This window comes from Clarias gariepinus, chromosome 7 (assembly GCF_024256425.1).
Source record: "Clarias gariepinus isolate MV-2021 ecotype Netherlands chromosome 7, CGAR_prim_01v2, whole genome shotgun sequence".
NCBI classification, from domain to species: domain Eukaryota; kingdom Metazoa; phylum Chordata; class Actinopteri; order Siluriformes; family Clariidae; genus Clarias; species Clarias gariepinus.
This window is the reverse complement of record NC_071106.1, coordinates 32,278,976-32,294,659: the sequence shown is the minus strand read 5'-3', so window position 1 is coordinate 32,294,659 and position 15,684 is coordinate 32,278,976. Positions and strand designations below refer to the sequence as shown.

The 15,684-nt window shown below is 38.3% G+C and overlaps 1 protein-coding gene across 5 annotated transcripts in view; it reads left to right on the top strand.

Annotated features, from left to right (window-relative positions):
* The window catches only part of ppp1r13l (protein phosphatase 1, regulatory subunit 13 like), a 33,047-nt gene extending 17,780 nt beyond the window's left edge, over window positions 1-15,267 (top strand). The window contains exons 1-13 of one of the 5 annotated variants that reach the window (XM_053500560.1): window positions 981-1,165; window positions 2,297-2,391; window positions 3,541-3,659; window positions 5,678-6,296; window positions 7,190-7,285; window positions 7,416-7,495; window positions 8,327-8,687; window positions 8,906-9,387; window positions 9,551-9,685; window positions 9,791-9,924; window positions 10,341-10,507; window positions 10,873-11,066; window positions 13,040-15,267. In XM_053500560.1, the coding sequence (XP_053356535.1) occupies window positions 1,128-1,165; window positions 2,297-2,391; window positions 3,541-3,659; window positions 5,678-6,296; window positions 7,190-7,285; window positions 7,416-7,495; window positions 8,327-8,687; window positions 8,906-9,387; window positions 9,551-9,685; window positions 9,791-9,924; window positions 10,341-10,507; window positions 10,873-11,066; window positions 13,040-13,075 (2,556 nt within the window). In that variant the 5' untranslated portion in view covers window positions 981-1,127 and the 3' untranslated portion in view covers window positions 13,076-15,267. Of the gene's footprint in view, window positions 1-980; window positions 1,166-2,296; window positions 2,392-3,540; window positions 3,660-5,677; window positions 6,297-7,189; window positions 7,286-7,415; window positions 7,496-8,326; window positions 8,688-8,905; window positions 9,388-9,547; window positions 9,686-9,790; window positions 9,925-10,340; window positions 10,508-10,872; window positions 11,067-13,039 lie in introns of those variants that run through there. The other 4 variants (XM_053500559.1, XM_053500563.1, XM_053500562.1 and 1 more) reach the window with 4 other exon arrangements.
* Window positions 15,268-15,684: the final 417 nt, after the last annotated feature.

The following is a 15,684-nucleotide window of genomic DNA, read 5'->3' as shown; positions in this document are numbered from 1 at the left end:
TAATCACGTCGAGGTCTTTTGCTTCAGCAGAAAAGTCATCCAGGATTAATGTGTGAACAGACAGCTTACTTCTAGCTGCATGTGGTCCAAGTACCAGTACTTCTGTCTGATCAGATTTAAGTATAAGGAAGTTTATAAGCATCCCGTGACTAATTTCCTTAACACATTACTCAGCTTTATTAAGAAGGTGTCTCTCATCTACATAACATACTTTAAATATAACTGCTTAAGGTTCTGTCAACTAGGACCTGAGCCAGCAGCGGGTCATTCTCTTACAGTAACTCCTACGTTTTCTATTGATGTCATGTCATGTTAACATTCATATGAACACCTGGTTCATCCCATGAATTGCATGACATTTTAGCTGGTCTCAATCCAACAGATGGTGTCCTGTGATACAGGTGGAGGTAGGAGTGTACATCAGCTGCTACAGGTGTTTCAGGTTTTGGTTAAATTTGTCTAGACATGCAGGTCATTTACCCAGGGTAAGAACAGGCGCCAGGGATTAAAGGGAATTGATGGATTTGATGATGAGTAGTGTGATCACGCAAACACATCAAGTTGTAACAGGTAACAAGAGCATCATAATTTACATATGTACTTCTGGCAATTAGGATTCTAATGGGTATATTGTGATTTGAGTTCACTTTTGTATGGCTCAGGTTTGTATAAGTGTCTGTGTGCATGCAAGAAAGAAAAACAGACTTAAGCTCAGGGACTGAAATGGAGACCTGTTTGAACTTGATCTGGTTTCGATTTCTGAGGCCACAAAATGAACGGGTGCCTGAGACGGCTTTGAGCATGCAATCAGTCACAGGGTGAGGTTGGAGAGCAAGTGAGTAAGAGAGAGAGAGAGGGAGGAGTTTTATGCCACACTGATTTCACACAGAAAGGCAGGCTCACAGAGTTATGGGATACTAAAGAAGGTTGGTGAACACAGTCCTGAATACAAAGCAACTTAAACAAAGCTGAAAGTTCAGGGGTAATAAAACAGTTAAAAAAAATTCCTTTTGCAGCCTAGAACAGACTTTTTTTGGTACTTGCACTTTTCTAAGAGTATCCTCTGTGATCTAAGATACGGTACATGGTATGGTTTTGTTGTGTATAGTTGAAATCGTTCAGTTTACATGGAGACTTACGACATCCCTGAATCAGCTTTAAACAGGTAACACTCACTTGCATACAGTAGTTTCTTTCTGAATTGTTCAGTGCTTTGTATTATAGCTGATTGTAGCTGAGTTATGGTTTTCCGGCTAGATTTTGATATTTTTGCCCATTCTTCCTGGGTAAAAAAATCCCTTGCATTATGAAATTAAATTGCAAGTCTTGACACAGGTTCTTGATTACATTGAGGTTTTGGCGATGACTGGGCTGTTTTTCAGGTTCTTGCATGTAAACCAGTTTGTTTTATTTATTTATTTATTTTTTTTTTTTGGCTCTATTCATCACCGTCCCTGTTGATCTGCTAAACTAAACAACTAAACTCAACTTCCCAGTTTTCGCTGATGAAAAGCAGCCCTTGTCAGTGTAGAGATGGTATCCTTGGGGCTATGAACAGTGTTGGGTTTCCAACAAATGTTCCAGTGCTTTAATGGCCAAAAGTACATTTTGGTCTCATCAGATAAGGGAGCATTATTCCATATTTGCTGAGTCTGCAGTGTGCCTTTTGGCAAATCTTTCTTCAGTAGTGGCTTTCTGGACTAGGGTTTGCTTTTCCGGTGTACTGCATCTCCCATCTGATCTTGGTCACTTCACATAACCCAATCACAATTATGTGCCATATTCTTTTAACGTTTAATAAATTGTTGACCTCTGATTTCAAGACACAAAACTCTGTCGTCTATATAACATTCTGTACATGTCCACAAATAAACAAAGTCATAAGCATCTAGTGTCCTTAATGTCTCAGGTGTCTATGTGCCAGCATTGTTAAGTAACCGGGCCACTTACTAACGTCTTTTACCAATTCAGTAATAGGACACGGATCTGGAAGTCGATTGTGATTTGCCAAAGTCAACTTATTTATTTGTACTCATCAGTGGATAATGTCCTTGCATGGCATGACAAGCTGTTGTGATCCTAGATAATTCCGTTGCCAAAGTGTGCGAACAGCTCGGTTAAATCATCACTGTGTACAACCTGTAAACAGATCTATTATGTCTAATTGTGAAAAGTTTCAAGGGAAAACGTACTTATGCCATATACATGCTAGTGTGCTTCTATGTTTTGTGCTTCTATGTTTTGGATAAGGCTGTCTGAATTGAAGTGTTTTAACATGTCTCCTGTAATTCCCCAGGAAGTGTGTTGAATTAGTCAGAAGTTGGAGTTGGAACATCCAAAAAGAACTTGAAATCATGTCCTCCAACAACATGTTTGGGAACAGCATACTGTGTAAGAAACTGACTTTCTTTTCTTTTCTTCTTTATTTCCCATTTAGTAATCATAGGATCATGGTTTCATTACCAAAACAGTGAACACATGTTCCAGCAAGTGAAATGATAGTAGTTGAATGCCAGAGAATTTCATGACGTTTGATCAAGAACAATTTGTCTTATTTTAGGGATTTTTTCCCCCACTATTTCCTTCTCAGCTGTTAAAAATGTTGGTTCAGTTTATTTGATTATTAGATATAGTTCTAGTTAAGAGGTTAATAATATTAATTCCAGTAACTTTCATGCATACATTTTATTTGTTCACATATTTATTATTCTGATCTATTATGTCGATTATGTCCAAATAACTATTTTATATTGTTATTGTTTGTGAGGCTAAAAATCAATGCTTGAAATAATTTGTTAAAAAGAAATCTTATAATGTCATATTATGTTTTTTTGTATAAAATATTAAGTGTTAAAGAAACATATTTAAGAAACTATTATTTCTGTACATAAACAACCTACGCAGTTTAGAGCTACTGCATTAATCAATCAATTAGTTAGTAAATAAATAAATAATTATTATAATAATAATAATAATTATTATTATTATTATTATTATTATTATTATTATTATAAAGTTTAATTTATACTTATGCTCTCAAGTGATTTGAAGATAATTTTAAAGCTTATTTCTTTATGCAAAAAAAATGTTTCTTAAAGTTTATACCTTTTTTTGAGATCCACATGGACGTGACTAATGAGCTATAAAGTGATGGACCACATGCTTTTGATTAATGGTCAGCTATAATAAATAGCTCATAATTACTTTACCAGTTAGGGAGTAAATAGTTTAATTTTGTTGTTTTGTTTAAATAAACATATTCCAGATTCCAGATTCACTGTTCCTTTATTCCTAAAACTAAAACATCTGAAGTCAGAGAAATGTATTTATTTTGCCAGCAGTTCTGATTTTGCCTGTCTTCTTTCAACTTTGTGTATTCCAAATGTTGAAACCATAAATGCGGGGCTTCAATAAGGAAGGAAACAGGAAGCAGTGATAACATCCATTGTTTAATTTTTCTTTTTTTTTTTTTTGCTGACTTCAAAATTGTGTAGTTTGAACATTTCTTTATGTAACTTTGTGTTTTTTTTGTACATGTAGTCCAGTCAATCACAGAAGACCTGAATGCCTCTTTGGCGACGGCGGATGAGTTGTCCCGTGAGTTTAATTCACTTCTGCAGGATTTCTCATCTAGCGGCCCTGAAAGCTCTACATCACAGGTAACTACTGTAATTATGCGGATTTACAACCAACTGTTCTGCTAACTTTTATTCCAATTCTAAATTAACCTTGGCATTGTTGTTTAGCTCAGGAGCCTGTTTTATATGAGTGTTCCACTAAAAACGTATATGGATTTGTATTTAGACACAGAGGCAGACATACAGACAGATATGCAGACAAACAGACAGGCAGGGAGACAGGTGGACAGATAGATAAATAGGCAAGAAGACAGACAAATAGGCAAGCAGACAGACACCTTTATTAATCAGTCAGGTGGGTGCACATTAGGGTGGTAAAGATGGAAAAAATCATAAAAAAGATATAAATATATACTGTTACTATGTACGATCACATGATAATTGTATATACTATATATATATATATATATATATATATATATATATATATATATAGAGGCGGGAAATTAAGTTCATATCAGTGCAATGAAAACAGATTGCACAGTATATCATTATATTAGCCTATTTATAGTGATGTCAGAGAAGGAGATCCCTCTCCTGACATAGCAGTGTTTATTGTTAAGGCTAATTGCAGTTGGCAAAAAAAGACTTCCTGTACTGTTCTTTGTCACAGCAGAGCTAAATTATTCTCATGCTGAAAGTGCTCCGCTGTTCAGCCAGTAGGCTGTGGAGGGATGTGAGGTGTTTAGCAGCATAATTCCTGGCTGTCTCAAATCCTACTAGGATTCTGAATGAGCGCTTTGTTAAAGTATGTTGAAAGTGTGTTGACATGGGCTTGTCTTTTTGGCCTTGTGTTGGATTTGGATTTGTGAACCAAAATAAACTTCAAAGCATAACATAAAAGTAGAACAGAATAGGAAGTGTATGAACTTAAAAAAAGTTAAATAAATAAAAGCATAAAAAAATTATTATAAGAGTTATAACAACCTCAGTCTGAACTAAAAGGAAATGAAAAAGGGTCTTTTATTCTTTGTAAGTAGAAGAACTCACTCTTTCAATTATGTCCTTCCATTAGAGGACCCGAAACAAGTCTCAGAAAAAATTCTGTCTCTATGTCTGTCTGTCTGTATGACTGTCCAACCTCAAAGTGGGCGTGGCTATAGGCGCCACGCAACAGAGCCAATCAATGCGATAGTTTACAGAGTATGCAGAAAACACAAAAACGATCGTAATGCTCCTACAAAGTGCCCAAATCCTCACCAAACACAAACAAATGCGCAACAGATAAGGTTATTTTTAGCTTTAACCTTTTAACTTTTTCCCCTGGGGGCAAGATTGTGGGGAGAATTTGTGTAGGAGAAGATCTGGAGGTAGAAAATGGTGAGATAAAAAAAAAAAAAGTAAAATTTTACAATAAATTCTGCATTTAATTGGTAAAAAAAAAAAACTATGCCTGCTGTATTTTTAACTAATTGGTGTCTAGCTGAGGTTGATTAAAGCTGTGTAAAGGGAGTTACAGTAATTGAGCCTAGAAGAGATGAAAGCATGGGTAACTGTTTCAGGCCTTTGTAGATAAAAATTTACAGGCTTTAACTTGGATATTGCCCGTAGCTGATAAATGCTATCCCTCGCAACACTCCTGACTTGATAAAGTGGTAAGTACGATGATCGGAAACCCCTTCGAGACTGTTAGCAGCATAGACCAGATAAATAGAATGTTGAGCTAGTTAGATGTTATTTCTGTGTGTATATTCTGTGAATATGGGGAAATATGGTTTAATAAGCAAATTAAAAATTCAAATTTTATTTGTCACATACACAGTCATACACAGTACGATATGCAATGCAATATGTTGAAGCTGTTTTATATCTTATATTTGTAATACATCTTCAGTTTTGTTATTATTAAGATAAAAAGCAGCCTATTTTTTTAAAGGAAGGAACGTAGGCTTGATTATGTGTAAATATTTTCATAATTTAAGCATCATTAATAAGGAATAGCCTACTATATTATGCAATTTTTTTAAATGTTTTGATCAGTTTCCACCCACAATGTTCTGTTAATTTTATTATTATTCTCGTATCCACTATTATGACAGAGCTCCAGCACACGACCAATGAACACCACCAACTCCACTTTCCAGACTGTCAACAATACCACACCGACGAGCGCCAGTGGCAGTTTTTCCACAGCCAATACCAGCAGTGATGCAGGTGGAAGTGCCATGAATAGAGGCACCATATCTTTCCCCCCAAGCACACCGTCCATCAGAGTTTCAGAGCCCAGCACTCGTTCATCAGACTCTTTCTTTACCAGCGGTAGAAACCTCCCGTCTGCTCCAAACACCCAGGTCTATCAGTATGCACCTACTCAAGCTCGGAGCACTCGCGTCGAGCCTGTCTACTCTCACGGAAGCCTGACACCCCCAAATCAGTCCCCGCGTACTCAACGTCGGGCTTCGCCAAACCCTGCCAGGTCACATGAGCGGAACTTGAGCGGCTCATTCACCTTCCCAGAGCTCTCACCTAGTTTCAAGTATGAGCAACCGTCTATGTCTTTGTCCAGCATGAGGCAAATCCCAAATAGTCCATTGGTCATGCACGATTCACCCACAACTGGTCGTAGATCACCCAGGCTGGACAGAGCTCCTTCTCCCGGACCTTTCGGCCAACCGATGTCAAACACGTTGCCACGCAATTTCACTCCATTTAAAACAGGTATGACAAAAGGCAAATTCAGAGAAGATGATTAAATGTATATATCATTAATATTTTTTGATCATTTAGGCATTTGGCAGACGCTCTTATCCAGAGCGACTTACATTTTTATCTCATTATACATCTGAGCAGTTGAGGGTTAAGGGCCTTGCTCAAGGGCCCAACAGTGGCAACTTGGTGGTTGGGGGGTTTGAACCTGGGATCTTCCGAACCGTAGTCCAATGCCTTAACCACTGAGCTACCCCTGGCCCGATATTTAGCATGAAGAAAAGAACATTTAGCATGAAGAGAAGAACAAAGTAAACAAAGTTCTTTGTAAGCCTGTATAATAACAGAGGATATCATAGAACGTATGCATTATGTTGCAATAACATTTCAGCCCTAACTTGGACCTGTTATAAGACTTTTCAGCTACCATTGCTTAAAGCTAAAAAATTCTTTAAAAAGTCAATTAATTCTACCAGTTTATGTTGACCTTTAAAGACCGCAGAATAAAATTCAAGAAATGAATTTTAGATGAGAGATTATGAGAATTTTAGAATGAGAGATTATGGCGAAACAATAACAAAAGTTGTATTAGATATCTTTCTTTACTGTTTATTGCACCCATAGTGCAACTCCACCTAGGTCAAATGTGAAGAACAGGTTTTCTCTCAGAATTTTAGTCCAATGTTTAAAGCTCTTTCATTCGTTGACTCTGTGTGTGTGTGTGTATGTACAGTATGTGTACTGTATGTATTAGTGTGTGTGTGTGTGTGTGTGTGTGTGTAGTATGAGTCATCTTTGTCTTAAGGCAGCATTATCTAAAAGTGTCAAGTTGTCAGTATATTTGTGTTCTCACTCTCTCTTTAAAATTCCTCTTTAAATTCACTCTCACTGTTGTTTTCACTCAGATGAGGGATTAGCGAGAGTTCAGAGCAGCCCGTCAAAGTGGAACGAGACAGACCTGGATGTTTCGTATGAAAGGAAACCGCACCACACGTATGACAGTGAGTTTAAACCGCAGATAAGAACCAAATCTTTCCTCAGTGTACCGGAACATAGATAAACCGAATCTGCAATAAGTTCCAGGCATGAAGAAGCACAATGTTCACTTATTTTGACTTTCTTACATTCCAGAGAATGAGTGGATCAGGCAAACTGTTTCCAACAGCAATTGGAGAGAATCAAACCTGGACTCGCCCTCTGCACCTCGAAAGGTGTGTACAACGACTGTTTAATGCCTGGTACAATAGCAATTACCAAATTAGTTACATGATGTCTTGCCCTATAATTAATCTATAAGTGGATATTATTTATTTATTTATTATTGGATATTATATTTTAATCTCTTTCTTTTAATACTGCGATTACAGGACTTAGGAACAATATGGCTACGTTCACATTGCAAACCACTTTGTTTAATTCGGGTTTTTTGGTCAAAACGGATTTGCATGTCATGACGGTTCACATTGATAATCACAAGTGACGTTTATCTCACTTTAATGTGGATGCGGCTGTCATCCGGGTTAAAACACACCATATTTGTGCAAGCACTCATTAAATTTCAAACGATGGATTTTAGCAAAAGTATGCTTGGAATTTTGCTTTGGAGAAGAAGAAAAAAGCCAGATGCCCTGCTTAGCAGCTTTTGCTAGCACTGATATGAAATCTCAGCACTTGCGGTGATGACGTGATGTCAGCACACTCCTCATGCACAGAGGCAAAAAGTCACAATGTATTCCAATCTGACGGTTTTTAAAACAGCCGCATGACCGTTTGTTGGATATGGATCCAAACTAGGATACGGATAAGTGATTCAGGTCTGATCTAAAAATCTAAAAAAAAAAAATCAGGTCTGTGTCCCATTAGTGTAAAAATTTGGATATAAGTGGTAATGTGAACGCAGCCTTTAGCACAAACAAAGATTGTGGAAAAGTAAATTAAATGAGTTTGTGTTAGTTTCTATATTATTTTATTAATGCTCATGGTTTTTCAGTAAAGCAACTGTTTAACCCCCATCCACATTCTTCTAAACATTCTGTTTGCAGGACACTCTGCCTCGTCATCTCCCATCAGCCAACGGCTCCTTGCCCAGAAACCTTACCCGTGTCTCTGTGCCCCCTGATCGTGCTACAGCTACACAATCATCTTTAAACGCTCAACCAATCATCTCCCGCGTCTCAGTTCCTCCTGCATCACCTGGGCTCCGCCCACATAGGCCCATCCCCCTGTCTGTCATCATGAGACTCCAGAACCCATACTATGCAGCAGCTACCAGATATCCACGTGGCACAGAGGGCGAACAAAATATCAGCATGCCACGCCAGCCTATGACTCTTCCTCGAGAGTTACTTTACCACTTTCAGCCTGTCCCTCAAGAGCAGAGACCTCCGGCCTATTACGCAGAAGGTACTCCTAGAGTTCTCAGCTATTTTGTGAAGAAGTACCATAAGTCAGGAGTGGGATTTCGATGTGCTCTCCTAGAAAGTGTGAATTTGCACATTACTTTGTTAGTGATGTAAAACATTCCAGTAAATACCCCAAATGTGGCTTGGCTGAGGTGCAGACGTTAATCTAGGTTAATGTAGTAAATTATTGCTCTAATTGTCTCTGTCTTTCTTTGCCAGTCCCAAAGACAACCTACGTGGAGCAGGTAAAAATCAACTCACAAAATAAGCAGTCTGTGTCCTCAGAAAGCCCGGCGGCCTCAATCGAGGAAAACAAAGAGCCCAAAGTAGAGGTGAACACTGACGATCCTGAGCCGGAAGTGCCCCCTAGGCCCCTGAGCCCCACTCGCTTGCAGCCAGTGGTGGCCCCGGAGGCTCCCGTGGTCCCTGATATGGACGTGTTGCTTCAGATCCGTGCTGAGATTCCACGTGCTCTGAAGAAACGTGGCTCTATCGACCATTCACAGAGCATGAAGACTATGTCCCTGCTTCAGCCCAACCAGTACAAGCAGATGATTAAAAAAATGTTCCGCAGGAAAGGGCCTCAAACAAAGGGCGAGACGGGGAGCGAGAGCAGCTCCTCAGATGGAGAGGAGAGCGCACCGTCAACACCGAGCCCAACGTCACCCATCACAAACCCGGCTTTGTCAATCCAGCAGAAGGTGAGGGGAGAAGCAAAATTTTACCTTAATATGCAAATTATTATTAATTGGTCAGTTTAACAAGTAATGATAGACTAGTGTAGTATAAATTAACAAAAACTGTTATCACAAGGAAATGTCTGAATCTGAAGTAATTTTGTGTATGTATGTGTGTGTGTAGCAGGGTCTACACTCGATTCTGCGGAAGCCTAAGGGCAGTACTTTAAAGAGGTCCCGTGCACGTCTCAGTCCTCTGGTGCTGTTGCTAGACGGCTCTCTTGTTGGAGAGCTGGACACGGTGCAGAGAGCAGTGCAGGAGGTCAGCAATTATGGGCACCCAGCACTCCACCTATCACACCACATGAAACCTGTCTCACATGTCACCTAAACATACGTTTATAATAAGTGCATGTTTCTTCACCAGATGAGTGACCCGAGCCAGCCAAACGACGAGGGCATCACAGCCCTTCATAATGCTATCTGTGGTGGGCATTACGCTGTAGTGGAGTTCCTCGTACGCATTGGTGCCAACGTCAGTGCCCCAGACAGCCACGGCTGGTAAGTATCACACCTTCACTCATTTGTGTATGTGTGGTTTATGTGTCTCAAACGTTTGAATGTAGAGTGAATGTGCACGAAAGGTTTTGTACTTTTATTCAGGCAAATACAAAGCTTATGAAACAAAGAAATAGCTTTACAGCATTTGTTTGTTTATCCTTCATAACTGTTTAAGCAGGGTTAAAAAAAGTTTTGTGCACATCTATGGTTGAGAGTATTTCTGAACTGGAGTGTCATAGCTAAGGTTGAGGAACTGTCAAAGCCGTAGTCAGTTGCTTTTGTAGTTGCTCTTGTAGTTTTCAGGATTAATAAAAAAAAAAAAAAAAAAAAAGAAAATTCCCTTCCACACCCACTTCCTAGTACAGATTGTTGCCAACCGTAATGGATTTCTGACCTCTAAATTTGTGCGTATGTAGGACGCCCCTGCACTGCGCTGCCTCCTGTAACGATCGGGCCCTGTGTGAGTTTCTGGTTCGTAACGGTGCAGCCGTCATGGCAGTGACTGAGAGTGACGGAGCCACGGCGGCGCAAAAGTGTGACCCATATGCTGTGGGTTATGAAGAGTGTGAGAGCTTTCTCAGGGGTAAGGGGGACTTCATCAGATATGTGACTCATAACTTTCACGTACATATCAAAGACGCCAAATGCAGAAGAAACGTTAAACCTAAAAAGCTTTCAGATCCCCATTGTGGATCTACACAAGGATGATAAAGACTTTAGTGCAGATTCTTCCAATTACATTTTAGCTTTTTTATTTATTTATTACTTAAAAATTAAAGAATTATTTAATAATTCTCATTATTACTCTTTAAAAATGAAATTGCTTGACATGTAGCCAGAATTTATTACAAATTAAACAACTGTCTGTGTATGCACAATTCACTGCAAATAGTAATATAGGTGTACATACGTGTGTGTGTGTGTGTGTGTGTGTTTGTATGACGTTAGGAGTGGAAGAGGCAATGGGTGTGGAGAACAGTGGTGTGCTCTATGCCCTGTGGTCTTACCCAGCCCAGTCGCAAGATGAGCTGAGCTTCAAGGAAGGAGACATGGTAACCATCCTGCAGAAACCTGAGGGTCTGGACTGGTGGTGGGCTTCACTCTGTGGACGAGAGGGCTTCGTCCCAAATAACTACTTTGGGGTAAGAGAAAATAGAGTTAATATTAGCAGTAGGATGGTACATACTGTTCAAACATGGATCATAAGTTAAATCATATTAATCTGCTAATTAGATGGTTATTAATTATTTAAAAATAAGCTATAATAGAATAGAATGGCCAAATATGCATGATATAGGTAAGTAGTTATAAGGTTAGATCTATCATGAGCAGTATCATTTGTTAGAAAATCTGTTATGCATCTACAGTGGATTCGTTGATTGCAAGTAACTTAGTCTGCAAGTGTTTTGCATGTGTTTTACTTAATAAGCGAGTGAGGTCTTGATATATGAATACTGCATTATGCATGGGCTTTGTCTGCCGAGAGTCACATGATCACAACTGAGACAATGGTGGTTCTCTCCTTCATGAGAAAATAGCACAGTAACCCCCCCCCTCCCCTCCGCCTGCATCTTTTTCTGTCTAACATCAGTCACGATTCTTTTTATTTTGTATTAATTATTTTTATATGACTATTTTTAGGTCGTGGAATAAATCTTCGGAGCTTTCATTATTTCTTATAGGGAAATTTGCTTTGATATACAAGCATGCTTCCAGAGCGAATTGTACTTGCATTGCAAGGTTAAACTTTATACGTATATAATGCAGCTACTTAGTATTAATGCTATAGTTTCTACAGCGTGTATAAAGTATAAAGTGAATTTGTAACGTTACTGCTTCTAATGTGTTAACTTATACAGTATTAAGATAAGTAATACCATGAGAAGCGTTCAAGTCACAACGGAACTTGTGATCAACTTAGTTTATGTTATTGTTAGGGTGAAAAAGGTATAAAACTGATTTACAGAAAACTTCAAGCACAGTTCAGTGATGAGACTCTTAGCCACCATAAACCATTCGAAGTGTGCAAATGTTTTATACAAGGCCATACATCTGTAAATTACGATCTCGGGCCAAGGTAGCTTGGAGCCCACTGCAGTCGTTCCTGTGAACTTTCCCCAGCGAACTTTCCTGATCCTTGAAAATTAATGGATAACTTAAAGGAAATCGACAGAAAGTTATTGCCACATCCCCAAACAGTCCTGACCTCTATCCAAGCCATTTCCAATGTTTGGGCCATTAAAGGAGTTCCTGGAAGGCCTGTGTTTCAGATACGAAAACTATCTTTTTTTGGTATCTAAGAACTGGTGAAACTCTGGGATAAGTGCATTAGTGTAACATGGATCATGTAGAGAAATAATGTAGGAATAAATTGGAGTGTTCCGTTATTGTGCACAATTAAAACTTTCAGTTTGACTTGAACGCACCTCATATTTTACAACAATAGATAATCTGAATAGTCATACAGATTACAGAGTTTACATCCTCCACCAATGCAAAAATCTCTTATGTAACTGACAAATTTACCGGGAATGTGTACCTAATTTGCAGTGAAAGGGTGGCGATTATATGAACTTGTACAGTATTCATGCCAAAAAAAAGAAAGCAAATATTTCATATTCATATAATTTCAGGTCTATTACAGTAAATTATAGCGCTATTAGCTTTAACACTGTTTTCTGGCAGGTCTCTATCTGGCCTCCAGTGAAATGGCTATCGGCGGTGTTTTGATTTCATGTTAGGACTCAGAGTTTTGTCGTTTGGTTGTATAGGGATGCATCAGTAAAAATGTTTTAGACCGATACCGATCCTAAAATGAGGAAAGAACATTTACTCGTAAATTTTAGGACAAGCATTTTATTTGGTTCACTTTGTGTCAGTTCCTGGTATCTTTGCTTTCGTTGGACTACTTCTTTAACAAGTACAAAGTGGTCCTTCCAAACTGTGCTTCAACTGAAATACCACTCAAATAATGTATTTCTTCTTAAATATCTAATTAGCATAATGTTGCATGTTGTTGGATGCATCCATATCTTTAGGTGTGTAGTTATTTTCTCCTTATCATTTTTATTTAGAATTTTGTGCCTAATGTCCAATCTGTTTCTTCCCCTTACAGCTTTTCCCAAAGGTGCGTCCGAAATCCCTGTGCTAGAGGTCAATCTACAGTCCAAACTTCCCTCCTACAACTCAGTCACCATTATTTTTGTTTTTCTTTTTTTTTTGTAATTAGTTCATATTTTTGATTATGCAAGATATAAAGGGCTTGGAAGTAAGAAGTCATTTTTTAAAACACAATCTAGAATCAAATCTAGCTTGAATACGTTTTCACATTGTAGTTAAAGGTTGCTTTTGACGTTTGGCAAATACTTCCAAGCCCTGATCATGTCAGGCCATAAAATTCTACTTATGAATTAATGATAAAGATTTAGAATGCAGGGATATTCTAATCAAGAATGCTGACTTGTTCATTTTGTGGTGTTTAGAGCTATTATACCTTCCTTGTACGTTGTAAATAAGTGTGATCTCACAAGTCATTGTGGTTTACTTATTATTATTATAACGGTTAACATACCAGTTACAAATACTGATTGGTCTGACAGTCTTGATATCGGTTTGCATTACTTTTACTCCTAAATGCCTGTGCAGGCTCGGGAAAACACTTTACATGGTTATATTTTGACGTTATTTTTTTGTATGTAGTTCTAAAAACTACAGGGAATGTATCTAATTCCATTTAAGTGCCTCGTTAAGCCAAAAATTGTATTTCAGCTCCATGTCCACATATATATTGTATAACCAAATATACTTATTAAAAACTGACATTATTCCTGGTGGCACGGTGGTTAGCACGGTCACCTTGCAACTCCAGGGGCCGGGTTTGATTCCCGCCTCTGTATGCATGGAGTTTGCATGTTCTCCCAGTGCTTGATGGGTTTCCTCCAGGTGCTCTGGTTTTCCTCCAGAGTCTAAATTTGTGCAGGTTAGGCTAATTGGCATTCCTACATTGCCCATAGTGTGTGTGAATAGCTTCCCATAACCCTGTATACAGGATAAAGTGGTATGCCACATTGGTGGCAAATCATCACTGATTAATTCAGTCACATGTTTTCTTGGGTAGGTTTCTTCTTGTTAATGTCATATTTGGTGTCAGGGGCTCAGTGGTTAAGGCATTGGACATGGTTCGGAAGGTCCCAGGTTCAAATCCCATGCCCACCAAGTTGTCCCTGTTGGGCCCTTGAGCAAGGTTCTCAACCCTCAAATGTATAATGAGATAAAAATGTTGCTCTGGATAAGGGCGTCTATCAGATGTGTAATGTACTGGTGAAGTTGCATCGGCAGGAGAAATCACAGCTATGTTTGGTCATTTGTGAAAAGCCTGACTATGAATGACCACCACTGCCTTTGTAAACCCCAATGTGACCTTTTTAAAAACTAGACCAAACAATAATAATGAAATAAAAATAGCAACAAAAAAATAACATTCCCACATTGTTTTGGTGTAAATACATGTAAAATATTTTTATTTAGGCTACTTACTTCTCTTTGATCGTCTTTTGTGAATGTTTGACAAAAGCACCGTCTGACAGGTTTTCACACACCGCCACACGAACAAAGGTTGAAATGATTATTAATGTGAAGGGTTCCTTAATGAAAGGCTCAGTGGCTGAAATGCTAGATACCTAAAAGTTTTGTGTTCAAAACTCAGGTTTATGAAAGAGTCCTTAACTAAAACCTTTAAACTTTAGCTGCTGTCTTTGGATTGAATGAATGGGTACATGATCAAAATGAGATCACAGCCAAGTAAATGCACGTCAGTGCTCAGTTTGGCTAGGAATTGGTTTATTTATCATCTCAGTATTGATTATTGATGGGTGTGTGTGCATGTGTGAGTGAGAGAGTGATATCAGTTGTGCATTGGCGTCATATAAATGATCTGATTTGTACGAATTTGAGATTTTGGTTTGTTAGATTAACCACTCTTGTGACTAAAAACTTTTCTTTGTTATCTCTTATGTTAGTCATTGTGAAATGTTTAACACTTTAAGTGAATATCAATCCTGTTACTTAGAATGCTATTTGAATGTCAGCATTTATGCATAGAAATGCTTTATCACATTAAATGCCAACACGCTCTGTGTGTAAGAATGAACGTTGATTTCCTTTGTTTAACCTTTTAGTTCTGGTTTAGTGTGACCCTGATATAGTATTTAGTGCGGCATGTCTGTTTTAGTGTTTGAGGAATGTGTGTGTGTGTGCGTGCGTGTGTGCATGTGTGTGTGTGTGTCTGTGTCTAGCTGGCACTGACTGTTACAGAATAAAAGTATACATTTTGTATTTTCTGTGATACCGTAAAAACTTAAATAAAAAAAGTAAATATTGGGTCTGTTTTTCATTTTATACAGTGCACCCGGAAAGTATTCACAGTGCTTCACTTTTTTCACATATTGCTATGTTACAGCCTTATTTCAAAATGGATACAATTGTATTATTTTTCTCAAAAATTCTACAAACAATACCCCATAATGACAATGTGAAAGAAGTTTGTTTGAAATCTTTGTTAAATTTATATTTTTTTAAAAATTGAGCTCAGGTGCATACTCTTTCCGCTGATCATCCTTGAGATGTTTCTCCAATGAATGGAACCCAGCCTTGGTAAATTCAGTTGATAGCACATGATTTGGAATGGCACACAACTCTCTATATAAGATCCCACAGTTAACATCCCATGTCAGAGCCCAAACCAAGCCATAAAGTCCTAGG